This window comes from Antechinus flavipes, chromosome 6 (assembly GCF_016432865.1).
Source record: "Antechinus flavipes isolate AdamAnt ecotype Samford, QLD, Australia chromosome 6, AdamAnt_v2, whole genome shotgun sequence".
Lineage (NCBI taxonomy): Eukaryota > Metazoa > Chordata > Mammalia > Dasyuromorphia > Dasyuridae > Antechinus > Antechinus flavipes.
The window spans coordinates 87,637,599-87,660,715 of NC_067403.1; the positions used below are offsets into that span (position 1 = coordinate 87,637,599).

General features: G+C 33.7%; 1 protein-coding gene across 6 annotated transcripts in view; it reads left to right on the plus strand.

Moving 5' to 3' along the window:
* The window catches only part of RXFP1 (relaxin family peptide receptor 1), a 171,519-nt gene that overhangs the window by 34,829 nt on the left and 113,573 nt on the right, over nt 1-23,117 (plus strand). For all 6 annotated transcript variants that reach the window (XM_051966033.1, XM_051966032.1, XM_051966037.1 and 3 more), the window contains one exon: nt 6,863-7,000. In XM_051966033.1, the coding sequence (XP_051821993.1) occupies nt 6,863-7,000 (138 nt within the window). The remainder of the gene's footprint in view (nt 1-6,862; nt 7,001-23,117) is intronic.

The window sequence follows — 23,117 nt, forward strand, 5'->3', positions numbered from 1 at the left end:
AGAGAGAGAGAGAGAGAGAGAGAAAGGAAGATAGACAAATACAGGCCAGAGGACAGAGACACAGAGAGATAGAAAGACAGAGAAAGACAGAGTGAAAGAGAGAAAAATAGCTATCACTGAGACTATGTGATTTTAACAAATGAATTTCTTAGTTAATTCCAGAATCTCATTGAAATTTTATCTTGCATTTCTATTGACCTTCTGAAAAACTTTACCTGTATGAAGTACCTGAAGTAGAGCCTTACCCTTCATCCTTCTGCTTTGTAGGTAGTTTGCACATACTTTGGGGTATGCAGGTTGTGTCCCTATTAAAATGTAAGCTCTTGACAGAAAGAAATTGCTTTCATTTTGTTTTTATACTCACCAGCACCTAGCATTGTGTCTGACCCATGGTAAAAATTGATAATTGCTTATTGACTAGTTAATTAAACTCACTGAGTCTCAATTTCTATGCATATAAAGTGGAGAATACTAACAGTGCCCACCCTTAATCTCAAAGAGATATTAAAGAAGGGAAAAGGATCCTGATGTGCAAAAATGTTTGTGGCAGTCCTTTTCATAGTGGCTAGAAACTGGAAATTGAAGGAATGCCCAACAATTGGAGAATGGCTGAATAAATTGCGGTGTATGAATGTTATAGAATATTGTTGTTCTATAAGAAATGACCAGCAGGATGAATACAGAGAGGCTTAGAGAGACTTACATGAACTGATATTAAATGAAATGAGCAGAACCAGGAGATCATTATATACTTCAACAACAATACTATGATGATCAATTCTGATGGATATGGCCCTCTTCAACAATGAGAGGATCCAAATCAGTTCCAATGGAACACAACATAGCATATCCACTCTTTCTGTTATGGTTTGCTTGCATTTTTGTTTTTTCTTCTCAGGTTATTTTTAACCTTCTTTCTAAATCCAATCTTTCTTGTGCAACAAGATAACTATATAAATATGTATCCATATATTGTATTTAACATATACTTTAACATATTTATCATGTATGGGATTACCTGCCATCTAAGAGAGGGGGTGAAGAGAAGGAGGGGAAAAGTTGTTGTAAATTTCAAGTGAGAAAAGAGATGTAAAATGATTTTCAAGCTTTGAAGCATTATATAAATGTGAGCTATTATTATGGCCTGTTTATTACCTAAGGCATGACCAAGAGTATGTATAGATGGTACACAAGAAAAATTATTAGATTCTCTTTTCAGCAGTAATTCTATGTGATGGCTATTCAAAAAATTCTGGGATATAAAATAAGCTTCAGAAAACATGCAGTAGAAGTCATTTGGTATGCATGGGCAACACTAAGAAACCAGTAAAGTAGTACTAGTTAAAATATCTTATAGGCTGAAGGTCTGCAACTAGGCTCTTAAGTCCTTCAAAGATTTATTATGAGTACCTTGAGTCTTTATTTATTTTTAAAATAAAATAAAAATGAAGAAAGTAAATTTCAGTACAAATCAAATGCAGGTTTGAGACAGTCTATTATTTGGAATCCATTATATTTACAGTTTATTAAAAATATATTCATTGTTTTAATTTTATATTAAAAGATTGAGAAATAAATTCAAAGATAATTTTTTCAAAAGTACTAACATGCCATTATAACTCATGATTTCACAGATTTGAATCAGACCCTTTTATAAGTATGGCCTTTTATAAGTATGAGTCTTCTCTGTCTACAAAGTTTCATTCTTCAGAGGTGTGCTGGAGATAGCTGAACCAAGGATAAGTTGCTAAATTGTTAATGTGAGCACTTAAACCTTGGAAAACAGCAAATGTTATCCAGTGCTTAATTTATTGTTTTGTCAATTACCCGGACTTAAGAAAGTGACAATGAAAATTAGTGTCTATGTGTACTCTCCCTAAATCCTCAGAGAACTAGTTGTTAAACTTTTACTAGCAATTTCTTAATCACAAAAGGAAAAAGGTAAAAGGCAGATTAATTTCTCTCCCACCTAGATAAAATACTCAAATAAATCTGGATGATATGAATAGTCTTCAAACAAGGCATGTCCCATCCTGTGTGTGATTGACTGTCTTCCATAACTCTGAACACTTATCAGTTCTTCCCATCAGTTCATGACAAGGGATCCTGTCAGGTCCAATATCCTGCAGACTTTCCTTGCTTTATCTTGACATCATGAGGATATCAACAAAGACCACAGACTGTTTTGCATTAACTATCTCTCACTCTTATCACATGACCAAGGCTCCATTACTTCACTCAAAGTGTTCTTAATTAGGAGTCCATCATCTGTTGGGTCCATAGATAGATTTCAGTCTTTGGACTTGTATGAGGGACATTTACATCTTTATTTCAGTACAATTGGTTTGCTATGTAATCTTTAATTTTATTATTTTATTTTATATATTGTCTTTGTTATTTACATATTATACATATTATTTATTTTATTATTTATTATTTTATACATTTAAATACATTATTCTAAAAGGGGGATATGTTGTTTCATCACACTGACAGAGCCCAAGATGCAAATGCCTGCTTAAGAATGTCTGCTTTGGTGGTAAATGAATGCAATGGAATACTGTTGGTCTTTAAGAAATGATGGAAAGGCTGATATCATAAATACCCAAAAAGACTTACATGAACTAATGCTGAATGAGAGAGCAGAATGAGGAGAACATTGTACATAGTAAGAGCGAGATTGTGTAATGATCAACTATGATAGACTTGGCTCTTCTCAGCAATACAGTGATCCAAGACAATTCCAATACACTTAGGAAAGAAAATGCCCTCCACATCCAGAGAGAGAATTATGAAGACTGAATGTGGATTGAAGCGTAATATTTTTATTTTTTGTTTGTTTTTTTTTTCTTTCTCATGGTTTTGGTCTGATTTTTCTTTCATGACATGACTAATATGGAAATTTGTTTTAAATTATTGTGTATAAGCACACATATACACTATACATAACCAATATCAAATTGCTTGCTGTTTTGAGAAGGGGGGACAGAAGGAAAGAAGAGAGAAAAAAACTGAAACTCAAAATCTTACAAAAGTGAATGTTGAAAGCTATCTTTATATATAATTGGAAAAAAATAAAATACTATTAAGTGGGGAGAAGGGGGAGGGAAGAGAATGCCTGCTTTAATCACTTACCTGTACAATATTCTCCATTCTATACTCTTCTCCTCTCCATGAACTGAAGAACAGGGCTGTTGTTGTGTCTTATTTTTGGAGAGGAGGAGGAAGTAGATAAGAAAAGACACAATTATGAGCACAGAGATGATGCTCATCACAGCATGATGATGGCACTTCCTCTTTCTTCTACTTGCTATTGATTCCACTTATCCTATCTGAAGAAAAAAGTGGTTGAAGTTCTAATCAGCAACTAGGTAGCTGAGACCAAAGAAGACATCAACAGTCATGAGCTCTAAATCACATCAAATCCCAAATCACATTCTTTAGTTAAGTAAAGATTCCATTTTCTAAGACTTTAGGCCCTGCTAGATTTATGAATTGAATATTCTAAATTGTTTATACTGCTTTGCTTGCACACTGGAGGGACAGGCATGAGAAGAACTTGCATAAACTCTAACTGTACTTCTGAAGATTTTAGTCCAAACCAGCTTCTTACTAAACATCTAAGGATGTTTTATTCTGCATTATGTTCTTATTATTATGTAAAATCTTTTTACTTCTTAAATTGCATTGTAAGGGGAAAAACACTATATGCAGTATTCAAGCACATTTGTCCAAATTTATGGAGCAGTAAGACAGAATCCCTGAAGTAGCACTAGTACAGGAAAGAAGCAATGTTTGCCGGTGGGTAGGGATTAAGAGTCAGTTTCTGATTGAGTAAATCCACAAATCTCTATAACTTTAAATAATACTACCCTGTCTCGGAAAGCAGAGAGAAAGGAAAGAAAGTTTATAGATTTCTAAAACCCAGCATCTTTTGCTCAAGGGGTAACTGTCCAAACTGCCTTAGCCAGCACGGGATACCTCAGGATCCTAATACTTTTTCGCCACATAGGTCTCAGGGAATGTTTATCAATATCATGCCAGTTTTATCAGAAAATAGATTTAGTAATATCTAGCTGTTTCCTGACTTTTCAAAATACTGTTCTTATTTCCTTATAACTTTTATTGTTGTTCAAGATAAGACAAGATTAATTCCTAAACTGATCTATTAGTTAAGAAAGCTATGATTAGTAGAATCCATAAATAACATCTCCAGGGGTCCAAATTGATTTATGCGGCATTTGAAACAAGAAAAAGGGGTATTTTAGGGGCTAGAAAGAATTACTGAAGTAGGGACAAAAAAATAAGAAAGGTAAGTCCCAGAAGTATTCAAGTTAAGAAAAAAATCCTAAAACACTTCAGTTAAGACTACTTGTCATATGTAAGGAATGTATTTGTCGGGCCTGAATGTTGTTTTCTATTATTTGCTGTTGTTTCTTGTATGTTAATCTCACATGTTAACAGTTCACATTTATATAATATTACATCTACAAAATGATTTCCTCACAACAATCTTATAACAAAGGCAGGAGAAGTATTATTATCACCATTTTGCAGATAAAGAAAGTAAGGCACAAAATGGAAAAACAATGTGCCTATATTTATACTGCAAGTTTTAGATCCAATATTTGAACTTCCATCTTCTAATTTCAAGTCCAGGTCAAATGGCAAACTGCTTGAAGTGAAAGCACACTTGTCACACATCTATATCCCCCATAATTCCTAAAAAAGCATTGAGAAGCTAGATTCTGTTCTCACCCTATCCCTGCAATCTCTTAGCTCTTCCATCCACTATAATGACCTCAGGTATCATCTCCATGAGGGTAACTCCTAATCCTCCATCCAGCCATGATTACTTTCAGAGTCACATTTCTAAAAGTACATCACTTGGACGTTCCACCAAGACCACAAATTCGGCATGTCCAAAATTGGACTTATTGTCTTCCAAAAATTTTTTTCTTTCTCAAATACTCAAATGTATTTGTTTACTCATTAATCTGGTAGTTTCCTTCAACAATGGAGGTGACCATTCATCCTTTTCTGTCTATCCTCTGTTACTCTTATTCATGTTCTCCCAAGAGTTCATCACAAGGATTCTATCCAATATTCTAAAGACTTTGTTCACTTTCTCCCCACTTTGTGAATTTCTCAAGACAACGCTCTAGTCATTCACCTGTCATCTCTTGTTCTCACCATGTGAGCAACCTACCTTCTCCTGAATTACTTGATTCTTTAATGATATGCTTTCTTCTTCATCCTTGAGTTACTCATTAGATATTTGTTGTAACCTGCTCATACTCACCATGCTTTTTCCCCAATTGTTTCTGTATACTCATCTTTAGTTCTTTGGATGCAGTCATTTTAGCAGTCTTGATACTCTACAATTATTGTCTTTCAGTCACTGCAGGCATCTTTTAATCCTTATGACTCCATTTGGAGTTTTCTTGGCAGAAATACTAGATTCATTTGCTATTTCCTTCATTTTACATATGAGAAATTGAAATAAACAGGATTAAGTGACTTGCCCAGCTTCACAGAGCTAGTAAGTATCAGAGGCTGGTTTTGAACTCAGGAAAATGAATCTTCCTGACTCTAAGTCCAGCCACCTAACTGCCCCACTGCCTGCAATAACACTGGAAAAATGTTCTTATTGAAAAAACCTATCTGCTCAGACAGTGTGAAGTCAGAAAAAAAAAAAAAAAAAACACTGCAATTTCCTGAAAGCAATACATTCTGATCTGTTCTTTTTCAGCTCCTCATCATTCTTAATATATAAACTATTTGATGAGCTTTAGCAGGTGTCCATTTTAATCATGCTAAAATCTGGACAAGAGATTTCATCTTTTCTATGTGGGTAGATAGGTAAACTCTTTTAAGTGATTAGATCTGTAATAGGCTCTGCAGTGTAAATTAGTCAGTCAACAATCATTTATTAAATAATCTTCCTAAGTAAGGCCCTCATAAACTTTCTTCTCTGCCTTCAGCCTTTTCTATCTTCAAACCATCCTTCACAGAGGTACCCAAGCAAAAAATAATAATTACCTAAGTTGTTATTAAGTATTTAGTTACTATGTGCCAAGTACTGCTAAGCTCTTTACAAATATTATCTTATTTGATCTTCACAACAACCCTGAGAAGTAGATGCTATTATCTCCATTTTACAAATAAGGAAATGGAGGTAGATAAGAGTTGAATGACTTATGCAATCCTACAATTAATAAGTGCCTAAATCCAGATTTGAAGTCTTCTAACTTCAATTTCAGAGCTCTATTGTCCCACTTCCCTATAATCCTAGTTACTAATATGACCAATATGCCACACTAATAATGTCACTATTTTATACCAAAATTTTCAATAGCTAGTCATTGCCCACTAAACAAGAATAAATTCTTTAACCAGGCATTAAATTTACCTTCACAGTTCAACTATTTTTTTCCAGCCCCAAATTCTATGCCAAAAAAGTTAGCTCTTATTGCTGCTGTTATTGTGAGGCAGCAAAGAGTAACAGATAGTGTGGAAGACTGGAAGTCAGATGTCACTTGAGTTTGAAATTTGCCTCTCACTAACTCCACTAGTGGAAGGAATTTCTATACCAAAAGTGTCTCATGCATATGAAATCACTGATCCTTTGAATATTCATCTACTGTTATTAATATTCCTATCTTCTCAACTAGATTTTCAAACACTATGAAGGCAGCTTACAGTATTTATTTCATATTCTTTTGACAAACAGGTGGGAAACTTGTAAAAGAGTATGGAAAACACCCTTTTCCTCATTAATCCCATCATGGATGCCCCAAGGCCCATCTAATCACACCTTGATGGTACAAATGGTACAAATTTTCTGCTCTTGCCTTCACAGTTATTCATGGAACCGAACATGACAGCCAGTGCTCCCTTGGGTATTTCCCTTGTGGAAATGCTACCAAGTGCTTGCCTCAGCTACTTCACTGTAATGGGGTGGATGACTGTGGAAATCATGCCGATGAAGAAAATTGCGGTAAGTGAACAGACCATGATCCTATACTTTGGAGACAGTAAGAATCCATAATCAGTCTGATAGAATCCAACAGAATAGAAAAAAGGAAGAAGAAAAGATAAGGAGAAAATTCAGAAGCTGAATGAGTGATAAAGCTGTCATTTTGCTCCCCATCACTTCAGACAAAGACTAGAATCCTAATATCAGGGAGGTTAGAGCAGACAGGCACATATTGGACTCTGAAGTTTCTTTCAATTCTGAAATTCTATTAATTCAAAATATTATATTAAATTGTGGGATTTTAATATTTGTCCTATGAAATGACTCTATAATATCCAGTGGAGATTTAACAGTTCAATCAACTTCTTTTATATTTTTCCATTTTATTTTAGATAGAGATCATTTTGCATGTATTAATTAGCTTTAATTCAATAAAAAATTTGATTACCTAATATGTTCCAGGAACTTTTGTTAGATTTTAGGAGATATAAAGAAAAAGAAGGAAGAAGGGGAAGTTACCTATCATTGAAGAACTTACATTCTACTGAGACAATAACAAGTGAATGTAGTTAAGTCAATAATATGTAATTTCAGGAGGGAAAAAAACCCCAACGACAGGGAGAATCACAGAGGAGGAAATATTTGAATTGTGCTAAGGTGTTAATGAGATAGAAATGAGGATATTTATACCTTCATATAATAGGTCCATTAATTAGTCTTTCCCAAATCTTTCTTAAAATAGAGGCAAAACAAGAAATCCTGGTAGAAAAGATGTTGAGACACAGTTAGCTTGTCTAAGGAAAGAAAAAGATAGGACACAATCCTGAGGAGCAGCAGTGTTTGCATTGAGAACACCCCAAATGTTTCTACATTGATATTACATATTTCAAACATTGGCAATAAGCCCACACACTCAGATCAACTCCTTTGATCTATAGATTAAAACGAGTAAGGATATGTTGGAATGAAACCAAGCTCAGGAAGAGAGAGAGGTATGGAAGGCACACCATGGGAAGTCACAGAGGTACAAAAATTCAGGGGATTTATTCATATGAGTCTGTAACATTCTAGTAAGGATTCGCTGAGGAAAAGACTAAAGGAGAGATGTCTGATAATCAATCTTAACACATGTACCCAATTACTCTTACTCATTTGAAGTTCACTACTAAAGCAGTTTGGTATGTCATCCCCAAACAACTCTTCTATAGTTTTGTTGGATTTTGTGGTTGTTATTGTTGTTGTTGTTGTTGTTTTAAACTATGATGTATTTGGATCTCAAATCAGCAAAATCTGTTGTGAACACAGCCTTTTGAGCTATTTTCTGCTCTTTAAAGAATGTCAGTCAGCATTAAGAGATGAGGGAGCTCAAAGTTCTATTTTGGACATTAACAAACAGTTCTAGAAATAGATTTCTCACTGGCTAGAACTCCTAGGAAAAGTAGTGTTGGACTTTTCTTCAAATTTATATCATAGGAAACCATGAAACTTTTTAAAATTTACTTGAGTCCTCTGACCATAAAGCATAAACAAACATAAAGATTTGGGGCAACAAACAACAGTGCAATGTATGCCATTCATACAGGAAAAGATTTTTCTGAATGATGGATGAATATACTTTTTAGAATTTGGACTGAAATATCTATGTAATATTGCTGTTACTTCTTTATTTTTGCTTTGTAAGAGCAAAGAGATTTAGTTACTTCTCAGAGGAAACAGAACCTCTAATCTGGTTAAATTGTCCCAAGATGGTGATAATGTCTCAGTAATAGTGAAACTACATTTAGTGTCAGCATTCCCAGGCTTAAATTCTAGCTCTACTGGCTTATTATTTAGATAAACTTGGGACATATCACCTTTCGTTGTCTCAGTTTCTTCCTGTGTGAAATAAAAAGGATGGATTAGATTATCCCTTATGTCCCTTTTAGCTCTAAACCTTATGGTCCTAATTACTGTAAACAATTGTCAATTGTTCTACATAACCTGATGACAAATGGCATTTGAACAACGTTTTAAGAAGTAAATATGATCAGAGTAACATAATGTGAACATCAGAAATTTCAAATGGAATGGACCATTTTCATGTAATTATAGCAAAGCTAATTCAGTTTTCACTGCATCTCATTTACCATGAGAAATTGTCCAGCAATTTGAAAAACAAATATTAAAAACATTTCATGAAAAATCATAGCACAGCTTGCCAAAAACTATGTTGCTAGTTATTCGTAGGAAAAAAACAGCAGAAGAGCAAATAAAATCTATATTTGCTAATTGGATAAAATTATCTTCCCAGAAGGTCAGCGGTCCAAGAAACTGCTATAAACATGGGAAATCATTCACAAATTGTGAATGCTTAAAAATGTTTTTATCAATATATTAGAATATCTTTACAGAAATTTTTAAAAATAAAATAATTCAAATATTAAAAGATAAGCAATTATCTGTGAAAACTATTGGAGATAATTTAATTTAATAACTATTCCTAAAGTAATTATCATATACAAGGCGCTCTATGTGGTATTGGGGATATAAAAAAATAAAAAAGTGAAATAGTTCCTGCCCTCAGAGACCTTACATTCTGCTAATATAAACATATTTATTTCTACCAACCAGCAGATTAAATCTGTGGCATCACATTCTATTGCATGAGATATATCATGGGAGCTAGAAGACATTCTGCTGGTTTACCTTCTAAATAAATAGGTTAATGCTTAAGGGCCTAATGAAGAATTAATAATACTGTTACCACAAGTGTTTAAAACAAACAAATTGATATCAGTACATCTTTTTCTATAGCTACTGATAGGGCTCTGAAAATAAAGGAAGTAAATGTTTCCTCTCTTTATTAAAAAAAAAAAAAAGAGCATTCTATTTCCCTTCATAATTCACCAGATGCACTTTATGTGCAAATATTGCTAAAGGAAATAACAGGAGAATGATTTTAGCCCTATATCTTGCCAACAAAATTAAGGAGATTACCCTTGTAGACCATTGTGAGCATTTCTACAAGAAGCCTACAGTCAATGTCCCAAGTTTCTCCTGGCTAACAAGTTATGATGGTTCTGCAGAGGTGACATCTAGAAGAAATTTTCATTTCTCTCTCAAACAACTGAAGGTGTTTCTGTCAGAGGAAGAGAGGGAAATGAGGACTTTGAATATATGGAATAACTGAAATTTTTTTGCATGTTGAGTACAGTTTCTCATTTAAACATGCCAAATATGGGAGCGGAAGATGAAGAGCTTACTGTGGAAAGAAGTTCTTTTATTAGAATGAAAGCTCTCTGAATTTAAAGGAAATTGAGAAAGGGACATCAGTGTTTACAGACCTGGCAGCAATATAAGCTATGAAGGGTAAGCATGGATCAAACTTGAATTCTTTGCAGAAGCTGCCATCAGCAGACAAGTCATTTCAAGAGTTGAGAGAGAAAAAAATAGCAGCTTTTACCATTCCAATTAAACCCCGGATAAGGACAATTATGAGCTCAGCTTCTACCATTTGTTAAAAGTGACAGACTACAATTGGAACCTGACTAAATAGATTCAAAGGTCAAAGCTTTGTGCAATTCAGCCTTTAACAATCTGTCCATGAGGCTGAAGAATTGAATTCTTTAGAGCTCTAACAAGAGTTCCCTTAAAACTCAAAGCTTAAAAAAAAAAAGCAAAACCAGATGATAGTTGAGACATTGTCTTCCAAAATCACAGTGATTTCTATTATTCTGCAAAGATTAACCATCTGCTATGCAAAGGTATGCTGGAGACAGCTCATACCAATTCCCTCACCAATTATGAAATTTTCAGTGTATAATTATTTACACCTCAGAAACTGGCAAATGCTACAAATCAGTTTGATTTATTGTTTTATTGATTGTCTAGATTTAAGAAAGTTATGAAGAGGATGGTAATAATGCAAATTTAACTAAAAGTGTGTCTAGAATACTCACCTCTTCTGAAAATTGTTAAACATATACTAAAACACCTTTACTGCTATGTAGCAGGTTAAAGGAATAAAAAGGCAACTTGAAATGAGAAAAATTGGGGGTGTCCATGGGGGAGTCACTTAACTCTCAGTGCCCAGGAAACTCTCTAAGGCAACAAACAAGTTATCTATATGCATTAATGAAATAATTTCCACAGCAGAAGTTCAACAAGTCAATAAAATTATAGCTTAGACTATATATACATATGTTTGTGTGTATGTTTAAGGAAGTGTGCTAGGAATTGGAAATAAACAAATAAAAGTATCAGTCTTTGTTTTCAAGAAACATTATAACCTAGCAGGGATAAAATAGAGACAGCTAGGTGGTACAGTGGGTAGAGTACAAGTCCTAGAGTCAGGAAATATGAGTGCACATCTGATTTCAGATACTGGGATCTTGGGCAAGTCACTTAACCCTGTATCCATCTTTGCAAAGAAAATTCCAAATCTGGTCACAAAAAGTTGTATGTGACTTAGCAACAACAACAGAAAGATGAGATAAGAGTAATAAGGTGGAATTTATATGGTACTTTTATAAAATCGGAGAAACTGAGGCAAGATAGAAATTAGAGTGTTTTTAATATTTTATATGAAAGAGAGAATTGTGTTGGGGGCATGATGCCCCAGGGCTGATGTTCAAAGCATCCAGCAACCAATGAGAGTTCTCAATGACATATATATACCCACATGGCTCAGCTACAGAGATAAACCAAGACAGAGGCAGTCAGGGCACTGAGGGCGGGAACAGGACTATCAATCCAGTTCTGACAGAGTGGGGGGGAGGCATTGGACATTCTGAAAAGTTGGGATAAAAAAGAACAATGACAGAAAGGGGGTAGAACCATAAATTCTTGATGACTTAGAGGATTTAGGAGCCGGGAAGTCTGAACTCGCCCTTATCTTAAGTTTACATATTGACAATTGATAACTGCTGAGTTATATCGGTCCTAATAAATGGTGGGGAGAGGGGGAGGTTGCAGTTAAGGCAGAACAATCAGGAAAACTGAGGCAAGACCAATTAGGGAAACTGAGGTAGAAAAATAAAAGGGAACTGTGGCACAGAACTTTAAGGCTTGCAAAGTGTTTTAGAGATATTTCATTTGAGGGACATGATAATCCTATGAATTTGTATTATTTCACCATTTTGCAGAAGGGGAAAAGCTAAGAATTTTAGGGAGATTATTATGCAGGTAGTTTTGAATTTCGGGCAAAGAATCCTCAATGTAGGGTCAGAAAGCTTGTATTTGAATCTCAGCTCTTCTACTGTGTAACCTTGGGCAAGGTCATCTGAACTCTTTGAAATTGTTTACTCATTCATAAAATGAAGATATTAGATCATCTTAGTCCCTTTGAACTCTAAAAATTGTGATTGCATGAATGTGATTTGAAAAATTGCATTTGAATTTCAATTATAGCTCAACATAGAAGCCCTTCCTCATATTAATTTTAATAAGTCAGCTGAGAAGCTGACAGAGATAACTCTTAAGTCAAATCTGAAAATGAAAAGGAATTTGTTCATTGTTGAGCACATCTCTAAGAAATAAAAATGCAGAAATCACATTAAATAGCACATTTTATTTTTTATCAAGAAAATATAGCATTAACTATTGACTTCAAAAATAATAGCTATATATCTTATTGGCTTTTCTATACTTTTGAAAATTTTTTTTGATGCTTTTTGTTATCCATACCTCTCCCTTTTTGGTCTGTTTGCCATACACATTGAACCTTTTTTTATAGCAAAGAATTCAACTCATTAAACGTGTATTAAATTAAAATAATTAGCCAATACTGACCAAAAACTGCATCTGGCACAATGTACAAAATTTTGCACCTGTAGCCCCCTACTACTTTAACAAGAGAAAAATTTAATCTTCTGTTCTATAAGGCCAAACTGACCATTGTATTTCATCTGGGTTTAGCTGCCTTTGAATTTTATTGCAATGTATGTCTGTGCTGAATATGATAGTTATCTAATCTATGATTCATAATTATTGGGACTCTCTCTAAAAAGATAGCTTGTAGCCTCTTCATCCTTTTTCTGCTGTGCAGTTATCACCTGTGTTATTCCTGGGATATTCCAAAAAAAGATTCACCCAAAATGCCTGATCCCTTCTACTGATTGTATTTATTTCTCAAGGGATAGCAATATAGCATTGGCATTGTCTATCTACTATTTCCTATTTTTACTATATCATCAATACCTCTTTTTCTAATTATATGTATTCTCTGTGCTGCCTTTTATATCACTTCTTGCACATAAAGCATTATTGGTAATGTGCTAAAAACCTGTAGATGACCACAATACGTCTCCTCGTTGTTCTTTGGATATCTGTCACTTTAGTTCTGAAATCACAGTGTTCTATCAGTACAAAGAGAATAGAATGGTGAACTTGGAATTAGAAAGACCACACTTTAAATCCTGCCTCCAATATTTATGAGCTTTGTGATTCTAGGAAAATCTCTTTACCTCTCAATTTCTTCAATGGCAAAATGAAGATAATAGCACTCATCTCACACAAAGCCATGCTGCTTTATTTTTTTTCATACTGCTACCTTGTTTTTATTGATTAATTAAAGCAATAAAATGTATACTGGAAGAGATAAGATTAGTGGCCATTAAAATAGATACATAGCAACTCTTACAAAGAGCATTTTTATGTTTGAAAAATATTAGCTCAAAATGGTTCTTTCCCTTTAAAGGCTAAGACCATTTTTATTTGAAAATCTACATCTGTAAGACATAAGTTATGATATTTTTAATTAATTTTCATGTAAAGAATTCAAAAGTTATATGAATTAAAGCTGTAAAACTCTTACATTCAACTACAGAATCACACTCAGGAAATAACAACTTCCAAATGCATGTTTTTGTTAGTAATTAGAATTTGTGTTTTGTCTCTTAGCTCATCCATAAAATTCTATTCTCTTTCTATACTGTGGGAAAAGGATATTAATGTGACTGCTCTTAAATAAGGTATTTGGTCATAAAAGTATGCAGGCTTTGTCTTTTTTCAGCTATTTAAGGTATACCATATACAAGGAAAATTATGCAAAATAAGCAAATTAAGCAAAATGATATCAGAGAGATGACCTTTAAGATTCTTTGCATATCTAAATCTCTCTTTCTATCCTGTCCCTAGGAAATGTATGCCTGCAAAAGAAAAAAAGCAATAATTTGGTAAAAGATAGACATAATAGTCAGACAGCCCTCATATTCTTTTATTGGTGTGTCCGTGTAATATCAAGAGATCTGAGGCAACTAGGTGATGCAGTGATCAGAGAGAAGGACTTAGCATGAAAAGCCAAGATTTGAATCCTTCCACAGACACTTATTAACTGTGTGGTTTTAGACAGGTCATCTACTCTGTCTCTCAGTCTCAGTTTCTTCATCTATAAGATTGGGTTAATAGGAGTATTTATTGAATTCTATAATAATAATATGTTTAAGACATTGCAAACTTTAAATAATGATGGCCATTATTAGTATCATCAATTAGAGAAGATTCTCAGTTAGTTGCGTAGACCTGCAGTGGGGGATTTATTCAAAAAAGTACAAGAATTTCAAGGGATAGACAGATCATGACTTACATTATTAAATTCTCATTATTAAGATAACAAATTCATCCAAATTTTAAAACAGCAACTAAGATTTAAAGGAATTATGTATTTGCCTACTCTACCCTTAGAGTTTATCTTTATATAGTTGTATATGAAAGACAATTTTTCACATACTCCTAAAAAAATCCAATATAATGGTGTTATATATTGGAAAAAAGAACAAATTTAAGCTCATTGATGTGCTTATTTTCCTGCTATTTCCAGACCTCTGGATCTCCATTAATATTAAGAGAAATATAAAGTGAAAAAACATACTCTGATTTCTTTCTTTCTACTTTAAATTTGTCTTCTGATGATAAACTGGAAAGCCATTGTTACTAGTGAATCAAATCTTACTAAGAGCTAGAGACAAGTTAGAAAAACCATTGAGTTTATAAGAAGTCTTAATTTAATAATATGATCAAGTTAGAAAAGAGAAAAGGAGTTCTACAAGAGGTTGTAGGCAAACCACCAGATTAGCATCAAAAATTTATTGCTATCCATATTTCAGTACCATTAAAGGTCTATGGTGTTTGTCACTGTGAATACTCCCTAGAGTGGTGAATACCACAACCCTCTGAGCCTAAGTAAATAGTATTTGTGACTTGCTGTGGTTATAAAGAAAAAATACAGCCCCCGCTGGTCAACTTTCTAGATGATAAGTATATATATTGTCAAAGAGCCCATACTTGAAGGTTTTTCCAGTTTGATAGAAGTTGTCAGAATTTATGTAGTTCAGTTTGAGAATTCAAGGACCCACCCCATGCCACATTGATACCAGAATTAGGATGCAATGGTACATGGTTACATACAAAAAAATAAAATTTTCAATGTTTTCTTAATTGTTTTTTATATGACTTCTACTGGATTTTTTAAGCTCAAAAGTTTCCTAAGAAACAAGGACTAGAATTTGATCTATTTCTCTTCACATAAAGATAAAAACAGATGTGGGAACAGATGATACCAATCACTGGCAATTAAGCAAAAAGCAGAATATCTCAGAGTTGGAAAGAACTTCAGAAGCCATCTAACTGTACCCATACTTGAACAATACTTGAACTAAAAATCAAAGAGAATGACTATAGCATAGGAAGATAACAGCAAAAATATGCAGTGATTCACAGGAGACAAAATCCATAACACCAATCAAGCAATAGACATTAATTAAGTGCCTTCTATGTACCAGGTATTGTATTAAGTTAAGTTACTGGTGATGCAAAAAGAGGCAAAAGAGAGTTCATATTCTCAAAGAATTTACAACCAAATGGATGAGACAACTTGTTAATATATACAAAACAAGTTGTATGAAGGATAAATAGGAAATAATTACCAGAAGGAAGGCCTATGATTAAGAAGGTTTGAGAAAGGCTTCCTGTATGGTAGGATTTTAATTGGGAGTTAAAAAAAAAAAAAAGTCAAGGAAGTCAATAGTCAAAGTGGAAGAGGGAGACTAGTCCATGCATTGAAGACAGCCAGAGAGAATGCCTAGAACCAAGAGGTGGAGTGTCTTATTTGTGGAACACTTAGGAGATGGTATTCACTATGATTGCTTCTCCAAAGCTGCTAAAGGTCTTCTCATCTTTACAATTGAGGGGTCTAAACACTGAGGTTTGTTCATTTGCTTTGATTCTATGCCACTAAAGTGACTTTCCACTTTATTTAATATAGCATTAAAAGTACTAGTGATCATTTCATTATGCATAATAAGTAGTGAATATTTTCTTTTTTTAATTAAAGCTTTTTTATTTTCAAAACATATGCATGGATAATTCTCAACATTCACCCTTCAAAAACCTTGTATTCCTAATTTTTCCCTCCCTTCCCCAACCCCTTCCCCTAGATGGCAGGTAATTCAATATATGTTAAACATGTGCAATTCTCTATAGGAAGGAAGGAAGGAAGGAAGGAAGGAAGGAAGGAAGGAAGGAAAGGAAGGAAGGAAAGGAGGGAAGGAAGGAGGGAAGGAAGGAGGGAGGGAGGGAAGGAAGGAGGAAGGAGGGAAGGAAGGAGGGAGGGAGGGAAGGAGAGAGGGAGGGAAGAAGGGACGAAAGGAGGAAGGAGGGAAGAAGGGATGGAGGGAGGGAAGGAGGGAAGGAGGGAGGAGGGAAGGAAAGGGAGGGAAGGAAAAGAAGGGAAAGGAAGGAAGGAGGGAAGGGAAGAAAGGGAAAGGAAGGAAGGAGGGAAGGAAGGAGCGAAGGAAGGAAGGGAAAGGAAGGAAGGAGGGAAGGAAGGGAAGGAAGGAGCGAAGGAAGGGAAGGAGGGAAGGAAGGAGAGAAGGAGAGAAGGAAGGAGGGAAGGAAGGAGGGAAAGAAGGAAAGCACTACCTTAAGTTGTTTTTACTCTCCATACAAAAATAAAACCTTAAGGATTCTTCTCTAAAAACCTGTCTCCTGTGTGTATGTTAAAATCGCATAAAATTTCTGGAGAAATATAATTACAGATATAATTTTGTTTGAATTATCCTTTGAATATTAGTACTAAGTGATGCAAAACACAGAGAGTTGTGTGTTCCCCAAGATATTTAATGATGTCATGTGTTGTTAAAATGGAAGACCATATTCCTTTAAGAACATTCTCCATTAATTCCTATTTGCAGTTAATATTATCCTAGTTCCACATGAAACATTTAAGGCTCTCTTCATGAGATCTGGGGCTACTCAAAACAGATGAATCAAGAAAGGCATACAAGAAAATCATATAGATGGGGGAAAGTCCAGATTCAAATGTACATTCATATGCATATTTGGTCAGGCAGAACCTTAATTTAAATTAGTCTATGAGTACATACCTACTGATCAAATAATCAACTGAATCCAAATAAGAGAAAAGTGAGCTTGTTTCATAGAATTAATAAAATATACAATATAGCAGAAAGAGAACTGGACCTAAATTCAGCTGAGTTCTGCTCTGGATCCTAGCTCTACCATTTAATGTTTAAAAGTGACTATTTCCCTGAGCCTCAATTTTCTCATGTTAAACTATAAAATGGAATCTTGTCTACATAATTTTTATGGTGTCTTCTAATTATCCAATTTCATTTTAAACCTTGAGAACCTGGTGGGAGTGACCTGAGGTTCTAACTCAAATAGGTACCTTATACATTTGTGTAAATCATAAAAGGCAGAATGTTAAATATATATATTAAATTTACTTAGAATAACAAAACATTATCTTCTACAAGGTCCAAGCAAAAGATGACTTTACGATAGCTCCTTTTATATGTTAATATCTTACTAAGCTGAGTCCTAAAATCCTACAAAACCTTCTCAGAAAAATCTGATAGTGTGAAAAAGATTAATCTAATCATTCTCACTGGAAAACAATATGGATACAAAATATATACTGTCCAATTGTAACTTATAGCTGAATAGGTGTCTTATCAATCTGTCCATTAATATGTTGTCTTGATGAGAAAGGCTTTTATTCTTCTATTCACTCCTTGCACAAACTCAGTTGTTTCTCAGTTCAGAAATACTGGCAGCATTAACATGTTACCCATACATAAAGCTCTTTCAGAATATTGAACTAAGCCCCAAATGCTAGTAAAAAAGATGGCAGCAAATTTTGTCTATCAAATTAATTTCAAAAATAACTTATTTATGAGATCAAGCCCATTAGGACAATCTGTTGTTTGGACTATTGTCTAACTTCTGTTGTGCCTTTTGGATTCTGATGTTCTCAAACTACTAACCATTGTTTCTAGATCTTATACATGGTAAGCACTTAATAAATTAATTGATATAACCTGTATCAAATTACTTACTGTCTCGGGGAAGAGGGAGGTGAAGGAGGGAGAGAGAAAATTTTTAACTCAAAAATTTTTTAATTCAATGTTAAAAATTATCTTTATATGTAACTGGGGAAAAATAAAATATTAATTTAAAATAAATTGAAAAAATAATAATATTAACTAGAATTTACATAGTTCCTCCTCTATTCTAGGCACTGTGTTAAGTGCTTCACAAATATTACCTCATTTGTTCCACACAACATGAATTGAATATGAACACCAAACTTGCTTTTGGTTTCTAAATCTATTTGCTATCTTATAAAAATCAGCTTTGAGGTTTTAAATGATATCCTGCCACTTGTTTCTGGTAATTCACAGCCAAAACTATCACTGTTAAAGGCTGTCATGACCAAGACCAATGGATCATCTTCCACATCCCCTTATGATCTACAGTGGCCTCCAAGATAGACCCCCTGAGCATATTACAGCTACTGAAAATGAAAAAACAAAACAAAAAAAAAACAAAAAAAAAAAAAAACAAAAAAAACTTGGCAGTGAAAAAAAAAATATTGGTTTGGATATCTGTAACAGGAAACAAAATAAATTTAAAATATTCATTGCCCAGACGACATACAGATGGATGATAAAGTTGATTAAATGAGCTCATTAATAAATTAGTTTTGAAGAGGTGCTGCAGATGGACTATTTGCTAAGTCCAAAACTGAGGAGGAAGAGACTAGATAATATCTTCGGAGTCATGCAGCCTTCCTCTAAAACAGAAATCCTCTGGCTGAAAAACATGAAGAAAATTTTAAAACATCTTTGATAAAAAAATTATTCCTACTGACTATCAAAGAAGAGAAATGAAAGAGATTGTTTAATCTATTCCCACTTGTTTTCTGGGTGACTAAACTGAGACTCAGGGATGCTGGCTTATCTGGTGACACATAACTTGGCAGGGGGCAGCAGGGACAAAAACCCAATTTGTCTTTCTCCCTCTTCAGTTCCCTTCCACAGCTGTTTGCTTTCATTATTAAGGTAAGGTAGGGAGAATAGGTTATTCTAATTTATTCCCTCCCTTCCCCTCTCCCCTTTTTTTTTTACTTTCATCATTCTCAACCCTCAAAAATCCTTATTTACAAATATTAGAAGTTTGGGAAGGCTTTAAAAAAAACCAAAACCTTAGTGAAAACACCTTTCTTTCATAGTATTTCCCTTAGGATTTGTGAAGAATGTCATCTCAGCAGTTTGAAGTTTGGCTACAGTCTTACACGCCTATGAGATAAGTAGCTGTTGGTTTTGATGCTACTTTATCATATGAAGAGGCAATTATTTTCACTTTAACCTAACCACATCATCATTGTAGTTAACATAGGTACTGTGCTAAGTTCTTTATTAACACCATCTCATTTGATCCTCACAACACCCTGGGAGGTAGGTGATATAGCATATACTCATTTTATAGATGAGGTAACTGGGTCACAAAGTAAGTGTCTTCAAATCTTCCTGATTTCTTGCCAAGTGCTCTATCCATGAGCCACCTCAGCATCCCAGTTCAGATAACAGCAATAGCAAATGAAGATTGGGGTCTTGACTAGGTCAAGACTAGGGTCATCATCAGTCTCAACCAATTTTGATTGCCTCCCCCAACTGCTAGGGGAATGGCAGTTTAGTAGATGTCACCAATTAGCCACCAAAATACTAGGTTCTTCTTCTTCACACCACAGTGAAGTTGGATCTTTCCAAAATGAATCTCGACTTTGGATGCAGATGATAAAACGATGAAATGTATCTATTTCTGTGTGCCCCTTATTAGCTTAATTTCTTTTGCAGCTGTGTTTTTTCCACATTATATTATCTGGATAATTTATGCTACCCATGCTATTTGATTTAAATATATTTAAATTCTGAACACTTCTAATTGAATTAAGTTGAAAGTTTGATTCTCTTTAGAATCAAATGTAAATTCTCACACATTTAAAAAATCAGCTTTAAAATAATTTTGCCAATACAGCATAGAAAAGCAAAATCAGCAAACTTATACATCAATTTTAGAGTAATTATACAACTTAATAGCACAAGCTCAAATCAAAAGCCTACAGTGTTAGTATTATTATTTGAAAAATTGAGACTTGAGAAGATTTTCTAAATAGGCCCTCTTAAGCTCAGCTTATCAAAGTTCCTTATGGTTCCTTTAAAATTATTTAACATCTACATGAATAAAAATTATTAAAGTTAACAAATTTAATTTAATGCCCTTTGGGACATTTGGGGCAATTGGAGAATGGCTGAACAAGTTGTAGTATATAAATGTAAAAGAATACTATAAGAAATGATGAGCAGATGTATTTCAGAAAATCTGGAAACCTTGATCCTTATCTAATTCTGGTTATTAAGTGGATAATAGACTTCTTAACTCAAAGAAGATAAGATTTGTATTTCACTGGCACAAGGAACAATTGAGCAAGGAAACAGTCTCTTCAGATTACCACTTTATACTACTCAGAAGTTAAATGTCTTACCTAGAGTCACACAGTCAGTAGGTCTGAGGCAGACATTGAATTGTCAGAATTGTTCAAGGCAGCTCTTCCTGGCTTTAAAACCAACTTTCTATCCACCGTGCTATCTTGCCTCTTATTTTTTTTGTGCGTATGTATCTGTATGCTGTCTTGTTCTTTAGAATGAGTCCCCCTTTAGGTCCATCACCCTTTGGGTGTGGTTTTATATCAGGAAAGTGGCTAGTATATAGTAGGCATTTGATGAATGCTTGCTAACTGAAAAAGCTTATTTTAAAAAGGGGGAGGAAAATGATAGGGTTTTATTTATTTATTTATTAGATCTTTCTAATTTTTTCATCTATCCTGCATGATTATTTCAGTGTCCTAAATATTCCATTTTCATTGAATACAGTTTCTTATGAAACTTTCAGAATTCGTGGGAGTCACAAGTAGAATTTGGTCTTCCAATTAGATTATCCATTGAACTAAAAGTATCTTTTCTTTGTAAAATAAAAAATCACAAACAAAACTTTAACAAGAAAAGAATTTTATAATTTCATCATTATGTTATATTTTCAGAATAAAATGTATATAATATATAATTATATGTTATATAATTATAATATATGTAAATATAATTTCAAAATAGGAAAGTTGCTATGTGGCTCCAAAAAATTATCTGTAGGGTGGGTGCTAATCCTCAATACTTTCTCTGAATTAGACTATCTTCAAATTTTTGAAGGATTTTTGAAAGAAAATAGAGCATTGTACTTGGAGTCAGGAAGATTTGAGTTCAAATCTGAGGTAGGCCTCGGACATTTACTAGCCTTGCAACCTCTCTTTCAGCCTGTTTTTTCATCTGTAAAATAGGAATATTAATAGTATTTTCCTCCCAGGGTTGTTATGGAATTGAATGGAATAACCTATATAAAAATACATTGCAAACTTTAAAACTTTATTTAAATTATAATTATTATCATTATTATTGTTGTAATTGTCATTTGAAAAAGAAATTAGACTTTTTCTGCTTGATCCTAGGGTACAATGGATAGAAAGACAGATTAATGGCTAATATTAAGAAAAAATTCCTAATAATTAGATCTATTCTAAAGTAGAAAGATTTTACTTCAGGAAGATTTCCCTGTCATTGGAAATTTTTGAATAATGTTTATATAAATACTCATTAAACTGGTTATTTAAAAAAAAATCCACTCTTTTCCCCCATAAATGTTACTAGATTGGATGGTTTCTTAAAGTCCTTTCCAATTCAATGATTCTATAACATACACACTTAGTTCATTACCAAGTCCAATTTTGGGGACCCATCTTACCACTCATTATCCAATGGCAAACTTTTCCAAAACCCCGAGTCAGCTGCGATGAGACATCACAGGCAAGACTACTGGAGAAATCATATGGAAAAATAAAACTGAGGTGGTTCATAAGCAGGATGTATTGATAAGCATTTAAGTATTTTTTTAAAAAAACCAATTACTTTTTTTTCAATTACTTATTTTAGCTATTTGTCACTCACAAATTGATTATGAAAATAATGAAGTTCTAAGCAGAGCTTATGTCATAGTGCAATTTCATTTAGAGCATACTTACCCATAGCCCAAGAGTAATTTATGGCCAAAGTTTGCTTTCTTATCCAATTGTTGCTTTTTCCTTCAAAAGAGTCTGAAGGTAACATTATGCTCTTTAACTTTCTTGATATTATGAACAACCATGTCTGAAAATGTTACCAAACCAAGTGGTTTATTTGTCCATGAGTTACCTAATGTAATTAACATTCCAATGGAGACCAGAGAACTGGTTGGATAGATTGTCCTGTCTGTGCAGGCCATATTTTAGGGACTCCTCTAATGACTGTAGGCACCTTTTTTTTTTTTCCCTAAGGGCCATCACTCTAGGGAAAAGATGTTCTCAATTATATTTTAATGTCCCTAATAAAATCAACAAAGCTTGATAATTAATGCAGAAGAAAAAGAGGTCGGAAGAGAACAGAGAAGAAAATAAGATCATATTGTTATTACTTCATTAAGGTTAAATAAAGTAAATATACACATTTTTTCTCTCCCAATGAACTATAAATAGCTTGGAGTTAATGACCTTAGTTATGACATTGTTTATTTTGTTTATTTGAATGTATTCATAGCTGTTTTATTAATATAAAACTATACTGTAGAAATAGAAGGGGTGTGTACTGAAAAGAGGTCTGAATTTATATCAAAAGATTAAATAAATTCAGGTGCTGGGTCCTGGGTCATTTAGTCTATGTGAAGCTGGATAAGTGATTTCTGCTTGGGTCTTAGTTTCCTTATTTGTAAAATGAGT